General features: G+C 41.4%; 1 protein-coding gene across 2 annotated transcripts; it reads right to left on the bottom strand.

Moving 5' to 3' along the window:
- Positions 1-344: 344 nt before the first annotated feature.
- prkacaa (protein kinase, cAMP-dependent, catalytic, alpha, genome duplicate a) lies at positions 345-18,166 on the bottom strand. 2 transcript variants are annotated; one of them, XM_042391978.1, is made up of 10 exons: positions 17,403-18,166; positions 8,390-8,451; positions 7,781-7,909; positions 7,188-7,286; positions 7,007-7,089; positions 6,794-6,920; positions 6,594-6,689; positions 6,247-6,369; positions 4,754-4,918; positions 345-3,370 (listed from the first exon to the last, which is right to left on the bottom strand). In XM_042391978.1, the coding sequence occupies exons 1-10, from the start codon at positions 17,446-17,448 to the stop codon at positions 3,245-3,247; spliced, it is 1,056 nt and encodes a 351-aa protein (XP_042247912.1). In that variant the 5' UTR covers positions 17,449-18,166; the 3' UTR covers positions 345-3,244. The 2 variants fall into 2 exon arrangements, with proteins under 2 accessions (XP_042247912.1, XP_042247913.1); XM_042391979.1 differs by lacking the exon at positions 17,403-18,166 and adding an exon at positions 11,110-11,336.
- Positions 18,167-18,376: the final 210 nt, after the last annotated feature.

Here is an 18,376-nt window from a genome sequence, read left to right as displayed (position 1 = left end):
CAAAAAGGAGTGTACCGAGGGGTGGTGGATAAGTTTAGTAAGGGTGCTGAAAGCTGGCTGGTAATTGATCCCGTGCTGTGACAGAATGAACACAAACCTGCATTATTCAGTTGCGCCTGCCAGCCTCTTAACTCGCTCACAATAACCGAAAGGACAGTGAAAAATACATCTTCCTTCGTCACCTACCAACATGTTCCTCTGATCCAGCCTTGAGATAGCCTGAAACTGCAAAATATCTTCTTGAGATTTGCATGTTACATAAAAACTCTATTATTTTTTTTTAATGTGACAAGGTGTAACATTGTGCAAGGTGAAGTGAGAGCTTACATATAACCCCAGACATATTAGTCTTAACAAGTAAAACTTTATTGGAATGATACATTTTGCAAAATATTACTTTATGTATATTTTTTTTAACATACTCATTGTGTTCTAAGGGTATCTGTCAAGTTCTCCAGAGGGTAAGATAGTTAAGACTGTCAAAGGCAAGGATATACAGTATTGTTTCCCAAAAGGTACAATAGACTACACAATCACTGTACCCAGGTCATGAGGAAAAGATTAATGTTGTTTTTTCTTTTTTTTTTTCCTTTTTTTTGAAAATACAATTAGAAAAATGAACGCAAAACATCTCAGATGTAAAAAGTGTTATGTCTGAATGTGGAAACTTGATGAAAATAGAAGGCAAACACAGGAGAAAAACTCAAATGAGCAGAGAGCAGTTGATAGTGCTGATAGAAAAGAATTAAAGACAAATGACAAGACGTTGTGTATGGGAAACAAAAATAAAGCATTGTAATGGCCTCAGTGTCTGAAGTGGATCAGGTGGCATTGCCGTCTACCCACCAACTCTGATTTAGTCATTTGTCAGAACATAAAGACCAAAGATATTACATGTGCTCTCGTCAAAAGCATTACAGTGTTGTCTTAAAAGTTTCAAAGAATTAGCACAAATCAGTTAAATAGGAGATTTGAAAACGGTGTGCCGTGTGCTTCGCTAAGTTGGTTGGTGATCCACTGCATTGTTTAATGTGATGCTCTAACAAAATCAAAAAAGGTTAAACAGCAGAGACTGTCGGGGTGTGGAAACAATGGTTTCTTAAACATGTCTCAGGTCCAGGAGATGTCTTGCCGTTGGGTTGCTTTACCACATGCAAGAAAAACCGAGCTCACCAGAGAAACATGTATAATAAAAAATACACATCATGTTTCCAAACAGCAATGAAACATCTCCATCAGACAATTCAAGACATTCAAAAAGGTATCCTGCGTTTGATCTCATTTACATTAAGAGACTGCCAAAAATAATTACTCAAGCCTACCGAAATCATTTAGAGTCGAAAACATTCTCAAAAATGTCATGTTACAAGACTTTATGACAAATAGATTGATGCACATCAAACAATTCACAGAAGCATTTCAGTGAGATGGACAAAGTCTAGCACCTAGGGCCTATGGAGCGGGGGCGGGGGTGGGGGGGGGGGGGGGGGGCGAAAAAGCGTACATCCTTCATGAAACCAAAACAATGTGTTCAGTCAACAAACCAGCGATAAGATTTGGTCTGCGATTGTCTTGCATACACAGAAATAAACTTGGCAAAAAGGGGAGAGCTTTAGGATAGCTTCCTTTGTTTAATTTGTTACATTGAAAGCTGGAAAACGGAAACAAAAACACCCCAATCTCAACAGTCCTAAAAATCTGGTTGGACTGTAAATCTGTCTGAAGGTGTTACATGTAAGGGTATATACAAGAGAAAGGGGAAGGAGGAAAAAAAAAAAAACAATTAAGGTGAGAAGCACAAGTTCAGTGACATTTATCAGCGAACTGTTGCTGTACAACAGAACAATGAACAAAGCCCAGAAGAACTTTCTGACACATTTAACTGGGTCTTGTTCCATCTTCAAAATAGAGCAGCCGAGAGTCCATTTTAATAGTTAAGCTTGTTATCCATGATCTCAGGTACCTCTGCCATCTTTCTTTAAAAGTGATATTGTACAAAAATAACATGCACATTTTGTTGAAACGTTTTGCTACTTTTTTGCGTATTAAAATCCACCACCATCATAATTACATACAGGAAACGTTGCAATGTTCTCAGTTTGCAAATTTTGGCAGAATTTATATTTGTTTATTTATGAAATCTTAATTCAGTTTCACAGCTATGAGACAATGTTGAAAAAGATGGATATTTTGTGTTCTCTATCATATATATCTCTCAATATACATGTAGAAATGTACTATGAATTAAATAAACAATAGTCAGGAGTGTGACCACAATGTTAGTTGCTGCTAAATCACAGCTTTTTAACCCACCCTTGAGCACTAAATAACACACAAGCACAGAGATTGACATAAAAAGGACAAAATGATCACCAATAGGATTTTTTTTAAAATGCTCTAATAAATTCAGCTAAGAGAAAGACAGACTTAAATGCAGACCTCATGTTTACCATTTCTCACAGGTCCCCAAAACGAGTAAGACCTAGATGACGTTGACTGTCATAAATCATTTTCACTCTGATCAAAGAGGTCACCACTGCTTCAACTGCAAGCAGTAAGTGCATCATCTACCCAATAATATGCCACATTGAGCAGACAAAGGCAGGTGCAGAGAGTTTCAAGCTTTCAACCAAAAACGGGCACAAGGGCCGATGCCACCATAGCCAAAGCTCTGCACCAATGCTTTCGACACAGTTTTCCAACCAGTTGGCATTATGATAGGCACATCTGTTGGACTTGGTATTGCTTGGACAGATTCGGGATGGAGAGATGGAACGGGGGGGGAAGGGGTGGAGGGGGGGGGACCAGGGTGACAAGATACAACTATCACTCTTTGAGAAGCTTGTAGAGAGTAGCCGTTCAAAAAGGAGCCTAGCAGATTCAGTACCTTAACAGAAAAATCAATGCCTCAACCTGCAAAGACTGAAAACTTGTTATTACAACATCAGAAAGATACAAGTCTAGCTGAACAGCCACCACCTATGCCTGTTCTCCTCAAGCCCCTGCCACAAACACAAGTGGGATAAATAAAATGAATAGGTAACAGTTGAGAAACAATCAGAAAAGGCAACACTGCTGGTTCTGTTGGATCTTTCTTCACTTTGCCTACCTTTCCATTGGGGGGATTTTACAATGTTGTCGTCATTACAAATAAGCAAGTTAGCAGTCCACCCTAGTGCTTCCTTTCTTCAGACCCCCTTTTACTTTCAAAATCCCCTGTCTCGCCACTACTCATGGTTGGAATCTAGAACTCAGCAAACTCCTTTGCACACTTCTCTGTGAAGGAGACTCTGATTTCCTCTTCCTCGTAGTCGTCAAAGTTGCTTGTGTCACCGGGGCCTTTGCACTTAGGAATAAAGGGAGCTTCCACCTGGAACACACAGGACAATCAAATTATCAACATCAGTCACAATGGTATAGAGCACCAAAGCCACAGCATGCACCATAAATTACTGGATGACATTAGAATAAGTTCCAGGAGATAAACAGATGATTAAAAACAAATTTATGTTAGTTTTCAGTTGTACACAGTAAAGTCATGGTGGGGGGGGGGTCCCTCACTGTGCAGTACTTTCCTCACAGCTTTTCCTGAGGATTCATTGTCATGTGTTCCCTTTTACTGTAAACTTTGTGAAACTCTTTGAAAACTATGACTGTAATTAAGGGTTATACAAATAAACCTGAATTTATGTGCACCAAAAAGTAGAGTTCTGTATTCATTCATATTGTCATATCAAATAAAAGATTTAGTTCTTCTTCTTGTCCTTGTTTTTTACACTGTCACAGCGCTGCTAATAAGATTAGTATATGTGTATGAAATGCTAGAGAGTTTTAATTTTAAACAACAGATACAAGGAAGCTATAAGAAGGTTCCTTGGATGGATACAGGAAGTAGTGACACATGTTGACGAAGCCCCCAAGAAGTGCGCCGGGCTTTGACTGAAGCCAATTGCACATAGGGCCTTTCTCAGTACCAAGTTCAGACTTGTGTACTTGCTAGTTTGGACTTGTCAAGTTCGACTTGGGAGTACAAACTTCCAAGAACAGGAGGATACAGGACGGTCATTCTGCAATTAGAACAGCAGCAGCTCGGCTTCGACACAACTACCTGACTGTACTGTGACAAAATAATCTCTACTCAAAGCTCCATTAACAGTTTTTTTTCCTCACAAAAAAAAATAATCTCATGAAGTTTCACTTTACATTCAGACAAACTAATGTGGCAGCTACAATTGTTAGATTTAATCTGTGAGACCAATTTATCTTCCAAAAGGAATTATCTCACATATCAAAATGCTACGGAGACATTAGAGTGAGCGTTAAATTACCAAAGAGCTGCACAGATCAGTTGATCAGATCGTATTCTCCCTGGGATGATAACGGACGTTGACCGGCCGATCATCTCAGGAGTTGAGCTACTAGTGGCTGAGATGACCGGGCTGGTCTCACCCGGCCAGCGGCTCCTCACATCTCAAAAAACAATTTCCAAATAGGCGTCATTTGGATAAACTGACCACACATTGGGAATCTCCATGGTTACTTTCTCACCTGAACAAGTATTAAAACTAGTATTAAAACAACCATTGCTGCTGGTTGACGCAAAATGCATTCTGGGATACTTGGCTGTCCCAAGTTTCGGTGGCCTTCAGGTAACCAATGGTGTAACTTCATCAGTCAGTCAGTCAGTCATTCATGTTTATAGGGCTGGTCCTGCTGTTGCGGTCCAGCCAAAAACAGGAGGCTGGCATCTCACCTTCCTCTGGTAGATGGCAATCCAATCAGTGGTAGCGAACCACTTGTGGCCCTTGATATCATTGACTCCATTCCTGAGGTTGCCAAAGCGCTTGGTCAGGTCCACCTGCAGCAAATTTCTCAACAGATCCTTCAGGTCTGAACTGAAGTGGGAGGGAAAGCGAACCTGCAAACAGTCAAAGCAGTGTGAGTGTGTATTCTCAAGCCTCATGTTCTCATGCTGTGCTTTTTCAATAGACTGCAGGACTCCGGCTTATAGCTGCAGGTTAAGGTAAGCCATGGTTCAATCAAAGGTCCAGTTTTGATGCTCCTGTGCCCACTGACTACTTACTTTGCTCACAACATTAACAGCTGACACAGTCTTTGTCTGTTTTAGCTCATTATACAAAAATTCTATGAGTGGTGCGTTCTTAAATGACATTACGCCCACTACAGTTAAATTTGGATGTGATTTGCCTGGTTTTGACACATCTGCTTTTATGCACAAATCCATTTTCCCTTGTCCACTCTGATGCATAAGCCATTTTTTGTCTGCAAGATCACTGATAAGTCTTTTTAATTTTTCTCACTGTTGTTTAGTTAAACCCTTGGAACAGCCATACATGAAAGCCAGAGATGATGGCCATTTGGCAGATGCTAAAACTGGCCCTCCTGACTAACTATGAGGCCATTTTCAAAGTCACTGAGTGTACTTGTTTAGTTCCAATGCTCTGATAAGCACTAACTGATGCTGATTTATATCGTTCACTGCTGTCACATGATGTATGACTTGTGGTTCATGTACTGTCAGAGTACCAGGATGCACGCTAGTTATGTTATGAGTTATTTATATGTCCCCAAGGCAAATACCTGGGTGCTTTGTAAATGAAGGACTTAAATGTTTTTTTAAGTTTCCTCCTCAAAAAAATTTAAAATATTTATAAAGAACAAACAACGAGTAACATTAAAGATTAAGACAAAGTTAGGTATTCTCAACTGTGTCCTATCAATCAAGAGAAAATAATGCCAACATAATTTTACCAATGTATTGTATTTCAATGGAAGGGGCAGGGGAACTGAGGAGTCAAGAGCAGTAAAGTTGCCTTTGATCCAATATTGCTGATGAAGAAGCTAATTAAGGTGAGTTGATCAGACACCCCAGTCTATAAAACAGAGTGATTTCAAAGTTAACAACTTTACAGAATAACTTATCTAGTTTCTTGGGGAGAATTCATTTAATACAGGAAGTGTCAGTTTCCATTAACATTTTACATTTCAGCTACGAGTGTTTTATACCTCAATCCTTTTTAATGTGATTAGTGTGAAGTACTATATCAACACAAATTTAGAAGAACAGTACTTGAATGAATAATGGACTTTTACAATGCATTTTGAAATCTTTTTTAGTTTGCTGACTAGAGCTTTCAGAGGACCTTTGTTGAAGGAGCATTGTGCCGGGACAACTACTTGCAAAAATAAAAAAGGGATTATTTAGGTAGCCCGCTCTAAACTCACCTTCCCTGATACAATCTTCTCGTAAATCTGAATAGGCTGGTCTGCAAAGAAGGGGGGGTAACCAGCGGCCATCTCATATATCAGCACTCCCAGAGCCCACCAATCCACTGCTTTATTGTACCCCTGAAAAACACAAAGGAGATGAAGGGCAGTCAGATACATCCTCAAAAAACTTTCACATATAAAAATGCTGACAATACAAAACAAGCAGATAACGGTACCACAGTCCTAAAGTTGATGTCCAGCTATATTGAAATGGTTTCCTACATGAAGTCCCACACTGATTTTAAAACTCCTTGTGACATAAAGAGCAGTGCCGTTCACCATGGGCCGAGCTGAACACTCACCTTACTGAGGATGATCTCTGGTGCCAGGTACTCTGGAGTCCCACAAAGTGTCCAGGTTCGGCCCTTTACCCTTTTTGCAAATCCAAAATCTGTTACCTGGGAAACACAGTGTACAGCTCTGAGTACTGACCACAGAGTTTTACAGACCAATTAGAAACTGTTATGGATGGCTGAAAAACAAACAAACATGCAAAATCTACCTGTATGTAACCTTGTTGGTCGATGAGCAGGTTCTCCGGCTTCAGATCTCGGTAGATGAGATCCAGAGAGTGAAGGTATTCAAAGGTCAGTACAATCTGGGCTGCGTAGAAGCGGGCATGTGGTTCACTGCAAAACAGACCAGCAACAATATTTACAGTCGACCAGTAAGTTCATGGAAATATTTAGGTTGAGTTAACTAAAGGTGAACTTACCTGAATCTACCGATTCTCCTTAAGTGTGAGAACATTTCGCCCCCAGGTACATACTCCATTATCATATACAGATTACTGTTGTCCTATTGGGAGATGAGCAAAGTTTTACTTTGACATGCAAAACTCACACACTAAAATGAGGAGCATGCTTAAAAGATAAAACAAACTTTTCAATGTGTACCTTAAACGAGTGCTCCAGTCGCACCAGAAAGGGAAAGCTGACAGCTTGCAGGATACGTTTCTCGTTCAGTGTGTGTTCTATTTGCTTCAGCTTCACTACCTGAGAGGGATCAGGACAGAGGCTTACTCAAGTAAAATAGGTTGTTAAAATAGCTCATCAGGCATATTTGAGACACAAAAAAAGAGGAATACTACTTGGCTCAAAAAGTTTTAACGTCCTAGTACTACCAAGTTAGTTTATGAATATGACCTCCTCCATCCCCAAGCAAGAATTTATCTAAGAAGACACGATTGGCATCATAAAATTTTATGCAACAAACAAAAACTTCCATAAAAAAGTCAGTCACCTCTTTGTAGTCAATATAGTTGTATAGTTAGTGCATATGGATTATTCTTGGCTCTCTGAATTAATGTTTCAGTAGGAATCTGCTATTATAAAACACTCATTAAGACTGTTGAACTCCTAGGTATACTTAATGATACAATTTGTACATAACAAGCATTATCATAATATAAAAATACAGACTGGATTGCCCAAATCACACATTCACATTTGTTTACTCGTCTCGATTATCAGGCCCAAATGTACTGTACCTTCTGTTTGTCAAGTATTTTCATGGCAAAATGCTGGCCCGTCTCTTTGTGTTTAACCAGCATGACTCGACCAAAAGAACCAGTGCCTAAGGTCTTCAAACGCTCAAAGTGGTCCAATGCCGCAGTTTGCTGAGGGGTAGAAGAGGACGTCAGTAAGAGGACAAGGTAACTTGCCGGCAACATACCATGAAGAGGCCAACTTTAGTTCACAATTTTCTCTAAATATCTAACCTACCTAAAATAAAGTACAATTACATACTGTGATGTCGAGTATTTACAAAAGCATTCCTGTGGCTTTAATGAGATTTAGACATGCTGTCATTTGTTTATTGAGAGTATACTTTGGAGGTGCACTCATGGGGGAAAAAGGGACATGTTTCACATTAGCCCAGCAGAGGGTGCACTGCACCTCTAAAATAACTAAGAATTAATTTGTTCATGGGCGGGACTACTTCCATGAGTCTGCCTGAGTGGACAAGCATGTGAAAACAGAAGTCAAGTCTAAAAATAAATATATTACTGGCAGAAGAACAATAACACAGTACAATTATAATAGTGATAGAATGATTATGAACAACTATGATTAAAAATTGATTTTTACTCTCTCACCTGTGCTGGATTCTCCCATTTCTTCAGGAAATCTTCTTTGGCTTTGGCAAGAAACTCCTTCACTGTAATTACATAACATAACAAAGTTCAAAGACATTAAAGTCCAGACATAAAAGGATTTAGTATTACAGGTGACCTCATGTAATCACCAAGACCGAGAGAACACCTCAGCATGGGTGTTTCCTAATAAAATGTGGAATGATTCAGGAGATATTCCGTCAATGGTGCATGATAACACATTATGTGCCTATAAAAATCTACATAAATACTTTCAAATTAAATCATAAAGATAATCCTGTTCAAGGTACAAATTGATATAAATAGAAAACAAAAGCAATGATTGGTTAACCATATTCCATTGACTATAACACACCCCAATCATCATTTGTCTAGCCAACTATTTTTAGAAGCCAGATAAGATAAAAAGAGATCACATGTATAGTGAATCAAAATTATAATGAATAAAGACAAAGAGACATTCCAAACCAATTAGTGACAAGTTCACTGAAACGCACTGAATACCCCACAGAAAAATGGATCAAGTAGGACACTGCTGTAAACCTGTCTGGTACATGCCATCTTCTAAAACAAGGAGATGGAGGACTGTAGCAACAACAAAGAAGCTACAGGGTTCCATAAGTAAAATGGGAGACACTATAACAACATCTGTTAGCCGGATGCCTCACAAGTCACAGCTTTATGGGAGAGTAGCAAATAGAAATCCACTTGTGTGACATCACAGCTAGTTTGCTAAAAAGGCATGTGGGACACTCAAAATAAGAGTGGATCTAGAGTCTTTTAAATCATCCCCAATATGATTAATGGTGGTGCCAGTATCATGATGTGGGAATGCCGTTCAGTAGCAAGACCTGGCAGATAGATGGTAAAATGATTTCAACAAAGTACACAGAACTCCTGCAGGGGGGGTGACTTAGGAGGCTTGTTTTCAAGCAAGAAACCAATACCAAAACACAAAGGCCAAGCTACACAGCAATAACATAAACAGAGTGGCCGAGTCATTGTCCCCATACTACTTGACAAAGCCTGAGCACTTTTGCAAAGAAGACATTAGGACTTCACATGTTGGAGGAAGTTTCTGCCCCACACCATAAAACCATGCTTGTCCATTCACTGAGGAGCCTATTTCTGAGATATCTGAAGTTGACTTCAATTCGAAAAACAACATTTTGAGTTCTTTTTACATATATGATCAAAATTTTCTCAGGTTTGACACTGTCCATTGTCAGACTCAATAAGTGAATGCATATGGACCGTAGTAATGCTGACCCCTTTAGGGTTACTCAGAGAAACCCGTCTTCAGAAAAGTCCTAGACTTGAGTCAGTGTTAGTCAGTCCACTTATGACTGCACTATTGCAAAACAATAAACTGATCTGTGATAAGATGCAGTTTAATGTAAGGCTACAAGGTTTCTCAGAACAAAGCTAATGACACAGCAATGCAAAAAACATACATACTGTACATACACGCATATACATGCTATTATCAATTGGCAGACATGCTTGTGGACAGATTTTGACAGCTTGGCACACAAGGTGTCATATGCAGAAGTTCATTTTTCTTGCCCTTATCTTTATGAGGCTAATCACAGTGCTCTGTGGGAACATGTAGATAACCAGTCCTTCCTCATTCCTCCTTACTATCTGTGTGCTAGTTTTAAGAACGCTAGCTGCTTTAACAGCTGAGGCAGCACAGCTATTTCCACTGTTAGGCTGGGACACAAGATTGAGGTTGTAAATGTACAACTACTTTCAGAAAAAGAACAATAGTTTCTCTTTACTGTGGTGCTAAATTACTACACTGTACAGCAAGAGCAAAGAAAGTCTCATGCTTCTCTTTATTCGGCACAGATCTAAATTATGTGCTTAACGTTTAACAAGATTTCCCTAATATAAGAGTGACTTCCAAGGGGCGGAAATTGATAATGGAATAAAAAGTATTATTTATACTCACTTACTGACAAACTGTGGAAACATAAACCATGTCAAGCCTTTCAGGATAATGTAGAATGTCTATCTGCCAAGGTAATCAATGCAAAACAACTGCCTGCAGCACAGTTTAAATACAGCCAGTGAGCTGTCAATAGTGAAAGCGCATTCACCAACTTTTTGAACTGAATATTTAAACCAATGTTCTTTTTGAGTGATATATCTAGATTAGAAAACTGAGAAGGAGCTTACAAAAATAGCAACTATCTATGCAGAAATTTCTCTGGAATCACTCATATAAACACACACTCCAAAACTAGATGAAAGCTTAATCCTGATCTAGCTAATGTGATTTCCTGCAAATTCTCTTAAGACCAGCTGCTCCAACTATAGGATGAGAGAAAGCCAGCAAGAACGGCTAAGACCAAAGTTTGCATAAACATGTTGAGAACACTGTTGCTCCCACAGAGAGCAATGGAAGCAGACCAGTCACCAGGGACAAAACATTTCCCGTGAAAGTTGCTCAACTCCAACTTCCAAGCAGAAACAGCTACAAATGGAGTGATTCCTGGGGGAAAGATGTTGATGGTGCTGCAAAACTAGCTGGGAGTTAAATGCCCAAATCAACAATTGTCTTCGAGGAATTCTCTCAATCTTCATAGTCTCGATTTTTGTTAGATTTAGGAGGCTTAGCTGCTATTACTACCATGGGAGTTGCAGGTGATCAACTGAAGTTCAACACCTTGACTCTCCTGTAACCCCAAAATCCTTACCATCTGGGATGACTATGGGTACCTCAGCTGCTGCAGCATCTGCTGAGCGCGACCCCGATTCACTAGAGCGCGAGGATGACTCCCTCTTCCCTGCATGCCTCCTGGAGCTCTTCCTGTCACACATCAGCCCTGCAAAGTCTCCCCGGTTCTTCTTCCTTAGCCTCTTCCTCACAGCCACTGACTCATGACCTATCCTCCCCCTCGGTGAGCACTCTGGTCGGATCAGCAGCCCCACTCATCCGCAGCAACCAGTCAAGTGTCCTTGCCAGCAGGGTGTCTTCAGTCTTTCCTGTGACTGTCACTTTGCTGGGGACCAAGTTTAGAAAGTAGCATCCACCTCCAGTGTGCAGTCGAACCTAGCATGGAGAGCAGCGCTGCTCCTGTTACACTCACACAGATCAATTGGACCCTTGCTTGGTTTGTATCAATATTTATTCTGTACACAAAGTACTCTCTGCCTTTCCCTCTCATGTCAAACACATACACACACATGTGCACACACAGAGGATACATATTGATCTAAACAGGGACATAATCACTAGGGGGAGGGGCGTTAAAACACTAGCTGGTATATTTATCCAACCCAGACAGGAAGTTCTATGGAAAACTGGGCCTATGTGAAGACCCTCGAGATGAACTAGACACATTGAGATGCAGCTCAAACTTTCCTTAATTAGCAGAACCAATCAGATGTCACATCTGTGATGAAAAACTTTCGGGTCGATCTGGGTGTTTTCAAAAACATAAAAGTGGCTCTCTCAGGAGACACTAGCAAAGCAGGAACGCACAAACCTCAGTGAAACTTTTTCTCTCTGCCCAAACGCACCAGAGAATCTGTGTAGTGCCAGTGCTGAATTGATCCTCCAAAAATCAATCCTACATCTCTCCCCTGGGCCTCACTGGCCCACTCTGACGCAGGAACAGAGGGGTTATATTAGGGCGAGCTGACCGACATTTAACAGTGAAGCGCGCCAAATCAGGTCCCAGTCTAAAACCAGGCCTCGTTCAGATAGCATACAGCCCTATGTGGTGCATAAGAAACCAGTCAGAAGACAAACAGAGCTGCACGTAAACTTGGAAGGTGGTTGCAGGTGTGTAAAAGGTGAAGAATCAATTGTAATCATCAGCTGAGCACTGGCAGTTGGCATTTTACTGTGACTGGTTGGCAAGTAGTTACTAGCAAAATCTCCAATGGGAAGTAATTTCATATCCTACTGTAAGATCTGAATTGGCTAATTAAATGTAGCCTGTGGAGTTTTTGATCTCTAGTAGTGCTATGGAGCCGTTCCTTTTGTTGTTTTTTAAATGAGTCGACCCCTGTTTGGTTTGTTCAGTGCACATGCAAGAGGACACACATGCATGCATGTGATGCCTACAGGTGGTGACAATGCACCAAGACGTGCAGCAATGCACCAACAAAGGCAGGGAGGGAGAACACAACAAGCTAGTTCACATGGACGTAAACAATTCAGATCTCAAAAATGTTCCAAAAAAATGCATTCAACAAATTTGTTAAGATCTCCACAGTGTGTTCTGGTGAGTAACACTGAATATAAACATATGTCTTCCTGAGGTCAGGCTTCTGATTTCTTTTTACTTAAGAAATCAATCATTGATAAGGTATGTCTTAAGACTGCTTTTCTGGGAGCTCTCATTTCTGCAACATAGCATTTTAATATGCTATGGGTTTATTTGTTGTAGGGACTTTACCACCAGACACACAGGATGCACACTATCAATACTACTTTCGATAGCAGACGTGCATATGACGCGGGTCTGCTCGATGTGTGTTGCACTCATTCATGAGACCACTGTCACTCTGTTTCTCACTGTTAGCAGAGACTACAGTCTGCAGTGTAGTTCATAAACTTCACTGATAATCCTGAGAATTACATCAAATTACCAGATAAAATTTTAGATGAACAGCTTTGTCTGTCCATCTGCCCCTGCCTCCCACCCTCTTGATCGTCTGCTCGAGCACACTTTACATTTCTCTCTCTTTCTGACTCTCATTCAAATTAATTCCCTTCCTGGTAGCAACGGCAGGTCACCAAATCGGGGCAGCATCCAACCTGGGCCACAAGGCAGGTTGTGAAGGAGATTCGGCTGATGAGCACTGACTCATTAAAATAGACCCCTGACACGGCTTTGACCTGCATCACTGTGTCAGTCTGAATGGGATACAACATGCCTGTTGATGTGAGAATCCAAAAGAAACAAGAGTTCCTTTTCCAATCACCAAACTCCATCATCAGTTTTGACTTGCTCCAGAATTGTTCTCTGGCAGAATGTCAGCTTGCCAACTTCAGTTCAGTCCTGTAAGCTTATCTGAGGTGGCTGATTGGCATTTCAAGAGTAAGGTCCACCGGTAATCAGTGTGGGCTTACAACAAAGCCCCTTTATCTGGAGACAGGAAGTGATGAGTACCGGAAAACACTAGGGTTGGGTACCAAACTCTGTACTTTTAAGGGTATCGACCGAATTACGTTGGTACCACTGAGGACCTATTCATGTTATATCAATCTGTGCCAAATTTCAGTACCTTGAGTGGGCTGTGTGAATTCAAATAAATATTGATAAGATTCCTTATGAGCCTTTTGAAATATCCCTCCTAGTTTACCGACACACATGCACTTGGAATTTCTCTCCTGTGTTGCTGTTTTTGTACTTTCAGTTATCAGCCTTCTTTTATCCTTTCCTGATCGCTTTCAGTCATATCAGAGCTGTGTTAAGTTACTGCTGATGGAAACATTTCATGCTGAAGGCTTTTATTGTGAAGAACTTACAGGAAATGAAATGTGTTTATCACCGAGTTAGCGTAGCTTCGTTAGCAGTGCTATTCTTCAATAAAAACAAGTCGACGCAACAAGATCTGGAGATATTTGGAGCTATTTGCTCAGCATATCAGTTAGAAATAACTCAGAGAGGCACAGTACACGCAGAAACAGCCACAGTGAGATGTTTTGTGAAGAGCTGCAGATGACCGGCTTTTAGAGCATTTTCAGCAAACAGCACATCTCCACCCGGTAGCCTAAGCAACTTATTTTACCTTGTTTATTTTATCTAACTCAACATAATGTTCTAAATAAATAACAATGTTGAAATTGAGAAGTTTTATTTTTTACAACTGAAATTACATGTTATTACAGAGAGAGTAAAGTACTGAAAAAAAGGGTACCGTTGGGTACCAGTACCAAATTCCAGGTACCAGTTCAAATGTGAACGGTACCCAACCCTAGAAAACACAAACCTGCCTCTGTTACACAAACCAGCTGCGTGCAGAGCAGGGGCAGGACATGAACCACACAGATATTTATAGATAGAGGGAGTTGCACTTTGACAGCGTGCCACATCATTATATGGCCAATTCAAAACACACAGAATTCAATATAACCATCCCTTGTGTCATAACTGGCTGAGCACGGCCTTGCTCAGATGTTTAAGTGTGTTGAGTACAGGAAAAGATTTCCAAGCAAACTCTCAGACATGCTAGAGCCCTACCAGTATGTAGGAAAACGACACAAGAGGGGACACAAAAAAAAAAAAAAAACAGAAAAAAAAAGTATGCATGTGTTTGGATAGGTTAGTTATTACATGGTTATTACATATAATAGATAAGGCTGACAGATTTACAGTGTGCAGTCCAACGCCTGACAGACACTTCCAACAGTACGTGAGGAGTGCTTTCCTTTGAAATGTAAGTAAAGAAACAATAGGCAACAGAACAGAGACAAACAACAGGCTGCTCCATGTGTGTACTTATGTACATGGACTATGCACCGCACGCACATATGTCTTGGCTGCTGGCCATTAATACCAGCAAAATCTATGTCTGCCAACATGAAAGATCACTCCACCAAAGCTAGAAGACAAGTCATGATATGAGTATGGCAACAAACATTATCATGAGAAAAAAATAGCTTGATTATCTGTTAAATGTATGAACTTGAGCTCAGTTTGTGACTGGCTAACTAGTGGGACACGCGGGCCGCGGCTCCACCCCTAACCCATGCTCCGGTCCAGATCCAGAATGAAAACTCACTCCAGTAGCAAGTCTCTAGCTCCTCCTGTGGTAGATCATGTCTGCCTTCCCCACTGCCTGGATCCCCCAGACAGGGACTGGCATGTTGAAACAGCCTCCCTGCCAGCCTGTGAATAAGAGACATCACACGAGGCTGGGGGAAGCCAGCTGAAAGCCTGTGTAGAGTCTTAACACTGAAGTATGTCCAGAGGTTTTAACAAGTGGGAAATCCAGAATGCGCAACACACACAGTATCTTAAACGCCAGAACTTGCCAGAGCTTTCCTGGTCCCCTGTATAAACCTTCAGTTCAGTAGAAGCGATGACTAACTACGCAGAGCATGGGCTGGACCTTCCTTGCTCCTTCACTTCCTGCAGCAGTTCACAGTGTCTGTCCGCCCTGCTTCTTCCTGTGGGCCAGGACTCGGCTCTATATACTACTGCGCTGTTCTCCGCTCGTCTTCTCCGGCCTGGAAAGTTCAGGGGAAACAGACTCTGCGCACCTGAACCAGCTCTCAACACTCTCCACTTTCTTTTTTCCATAGAACCCAAAACAGGATGCCATCTTGTCCTTAATCTCAAGCTGCTCTGTGGAAAATAACGCTCTTGGGTGTGGGCTCTGGACCCCTGGTCAGCACCTGTCTCTGGGGATCAGGGTGGGCCCAGAGCGATCAGGCTGATAAGGATGTGATGCAGGGCATTTCAACAAACCTCCCCCAGCAGTGCCTCCTCTGTCCATGCTTCTAACCTACTAATCCTCTATTTTCCAGTAGATTCCTGAGCATTTAAGAAACAAATATCTGTGCTACAACTCCTGAAAGTAATGAACATTATTACATGGGGTTACCAGGGATGGGTTAACGTTACAGAGGGACTGGAGGCCATTCTTCACACCTACTCTCTACCAGCAACAAGGAGCTGATGCTCATTTTGCAGATAGCTGTTCAGACTTTGCACACTTGAGCGTTATTTATGGTGTTATGGATAAAAACATTAGACCGTGTCCTCCCAGGCCTTCTCCACGGCCAGTGATCCTAACTGGAAAAAGAAAGAACAAATGCTTGGACTGAGTTGACAAACATTTTTGCAAGAAACAGGATGGAAATGTTCCCTCATTTAGTAGTTAACCTCTGAAGTTCACACTGTAGAGTAAGGTGTACAGTAATTGTCATTTATTTTCTTAGCTTGTACAAATGCCTCATTTCTTTTTTAAAATAAAAACTGATGTCTAACCGATGTTCAAGGGGCTCATCAATAAACTAAAAAGTTGTGGGGGCAACAGCCCACAATACTATTAGCAAGAGCGGAGCATCTCTTCTGCTCTGTCACGCACGCGCACACACGCGCACACACACACTCAGTGACACATACAAGTGCCCTTGTTCTAAATGCTGCTCATCACATGATGTTCAAGAGACTCCTCAATTCCAAGTTTCTGCCTGGAGAGGATCACCCTGCGTGCATCATATGACCCCGTCCTGGTGGCTTTTTCCTTCTCTGATAACAACCAACTCTCCTCTACTCACTTAGTGTCAAACACAGTCTGTGGGACCCAATGCTCATTTCCACATTACATTAACATTCAACCCACTTACATAAACTTCCTGAATAATATGTACATCTCCACTTTGTACATGTCTTTCTATACAATGAGGAATATGTTTTTCATGAAGTAATTAGGTTATCAAGAACTGCACAAGAAAAGAACTCCACACCAGGCTAACTGTTAGGTTATAATGTTACTGCAGCCTTTCATAACCTTGTGAGGGGAGAGAGGGGAAAAAACATCTGAAACACATGAACCACAAAGAAACCTGACTGTTGTATAAGGCTCGTTGTCATCCTCGCTGGTACCTCTGAATATAACTTGAGGCATTTAATCACGAGCTTTCCCACAAAATCTGTGGAGAGAATGAATAACATCCTCTTGCTGCTCTGCTGCTCAGCTGAGATGAACATGGTATCACAGCCACAGTGTGGCTAAAGTTCATATGTAGATGGGAGTCTTTCACCGAAAGTTGACAACCAGTAAAGTTTATAATAATCACCCCTGCATCCATATTAGAGAACAGTGTCGAAAGCAATCTAATATTATGTCTTTGTGGAGGGTCTCTGGGCCTTGATGCACTATCCTGGTGTTAAGTTGTACTTTTTATTTCGCTGCCATTATGGGAAACAGGAAATGACTACAGCAAAATGACCCAGCGACAGGCTGCATAATATGGCCAGCTCACAGCTGTAGCTCCGGGTAATAAGGGGTAAGGGGTACTCACCGCTCTCCATCTCATTGCCCTTCTTTGCGGTGGGCGTGTTGCCCATGATGGCAGACTGATGGTGGAGTCCCCGGACTCGGACTAAGTTTTCCTTTACAAAGTCGTTCAAGTGATGCTACACCGTTAACGCAGTCCCTTGGTTCAATGAAGCTGTCAGTTAGCTACTAGCTAACAGCTACCATTATTGACTAACTGTAAATATATTTCCTCTGCTACTTTGTTTTCTTAGTGAGTTCGGAAAAGTCCAGCCAAGCGAGTCTATCCAAGTCTGCAGCTAACACTGGCGCTGGGGGTTAGCGAGGCTAGCTAATGTTAGCTTGGTAGCGTTAGCTCGTCAATAGGCAAATCAAGATATATCACTCGACTGTCCTTAATTTCCAGAGACGGTTTTAATATATCCAAAATCCAGTTCTAGTCCATTAGACAGATCGTCGAAAGCCGTTTTTTTCGGTCTGTCTAACGAGCAGGCTAGCGTTAGCTCCGAGCGTCCCTCGCAGTCGTATCCTGGCCTGAACTAACCAGGTGCTGTATGTGTGGGCAGGCCTTTTCTGTTCAGACCTGGATAACAAAAGTGCTGTCCAGGTTATTCTTTTTTTTCCCGCTGTAGGTTATTTCAAACGGATATCTCTCCACTCGCTTCGAAGCCAAGCGTTAAGTGCAATGGTTTCCTCGGACCGACCATCTGACAGTCGATTGCTAAGATCAACAGACCCTTTCCATTAATCTTCACACCGCAAGGGAAACTCCAGTCATCCATCCATCGGGTCCCGCCTCTGGCTGCCTCTGATTGGCTACATAGAAACATACTTACGTGACAGACGTCGCACGTCGAGCGCTGATTGGATGACCATTAATACATACAATTATTGCATTGATGCGATTTGACTGTCAAACGGCTTCATCCCGCCTCTCAGACTTGCTAGTAGCCAATACGCCCACAACTGTAACTGTTTTTACCTCTTTTCGCTTTAAAT

Source organism: Thunnus maccoyii, chromosome 18, assembly GCF_910596095.1.
Source record: "Thunnus maccoyii chromosome 18, fThuMac1.1, whole genome shotgun sequence".
Classification (NCBI taxonomy): domain Eukaryota; kingdom Metazoa; phylum Chordata; class Actinopteri; order Scombriformes; family Scombridae; genus Thunnus; species Thunnus maccoyii.
This window is presented reverse-complemented; position numbering and strand designations above follow the sequence as displayed.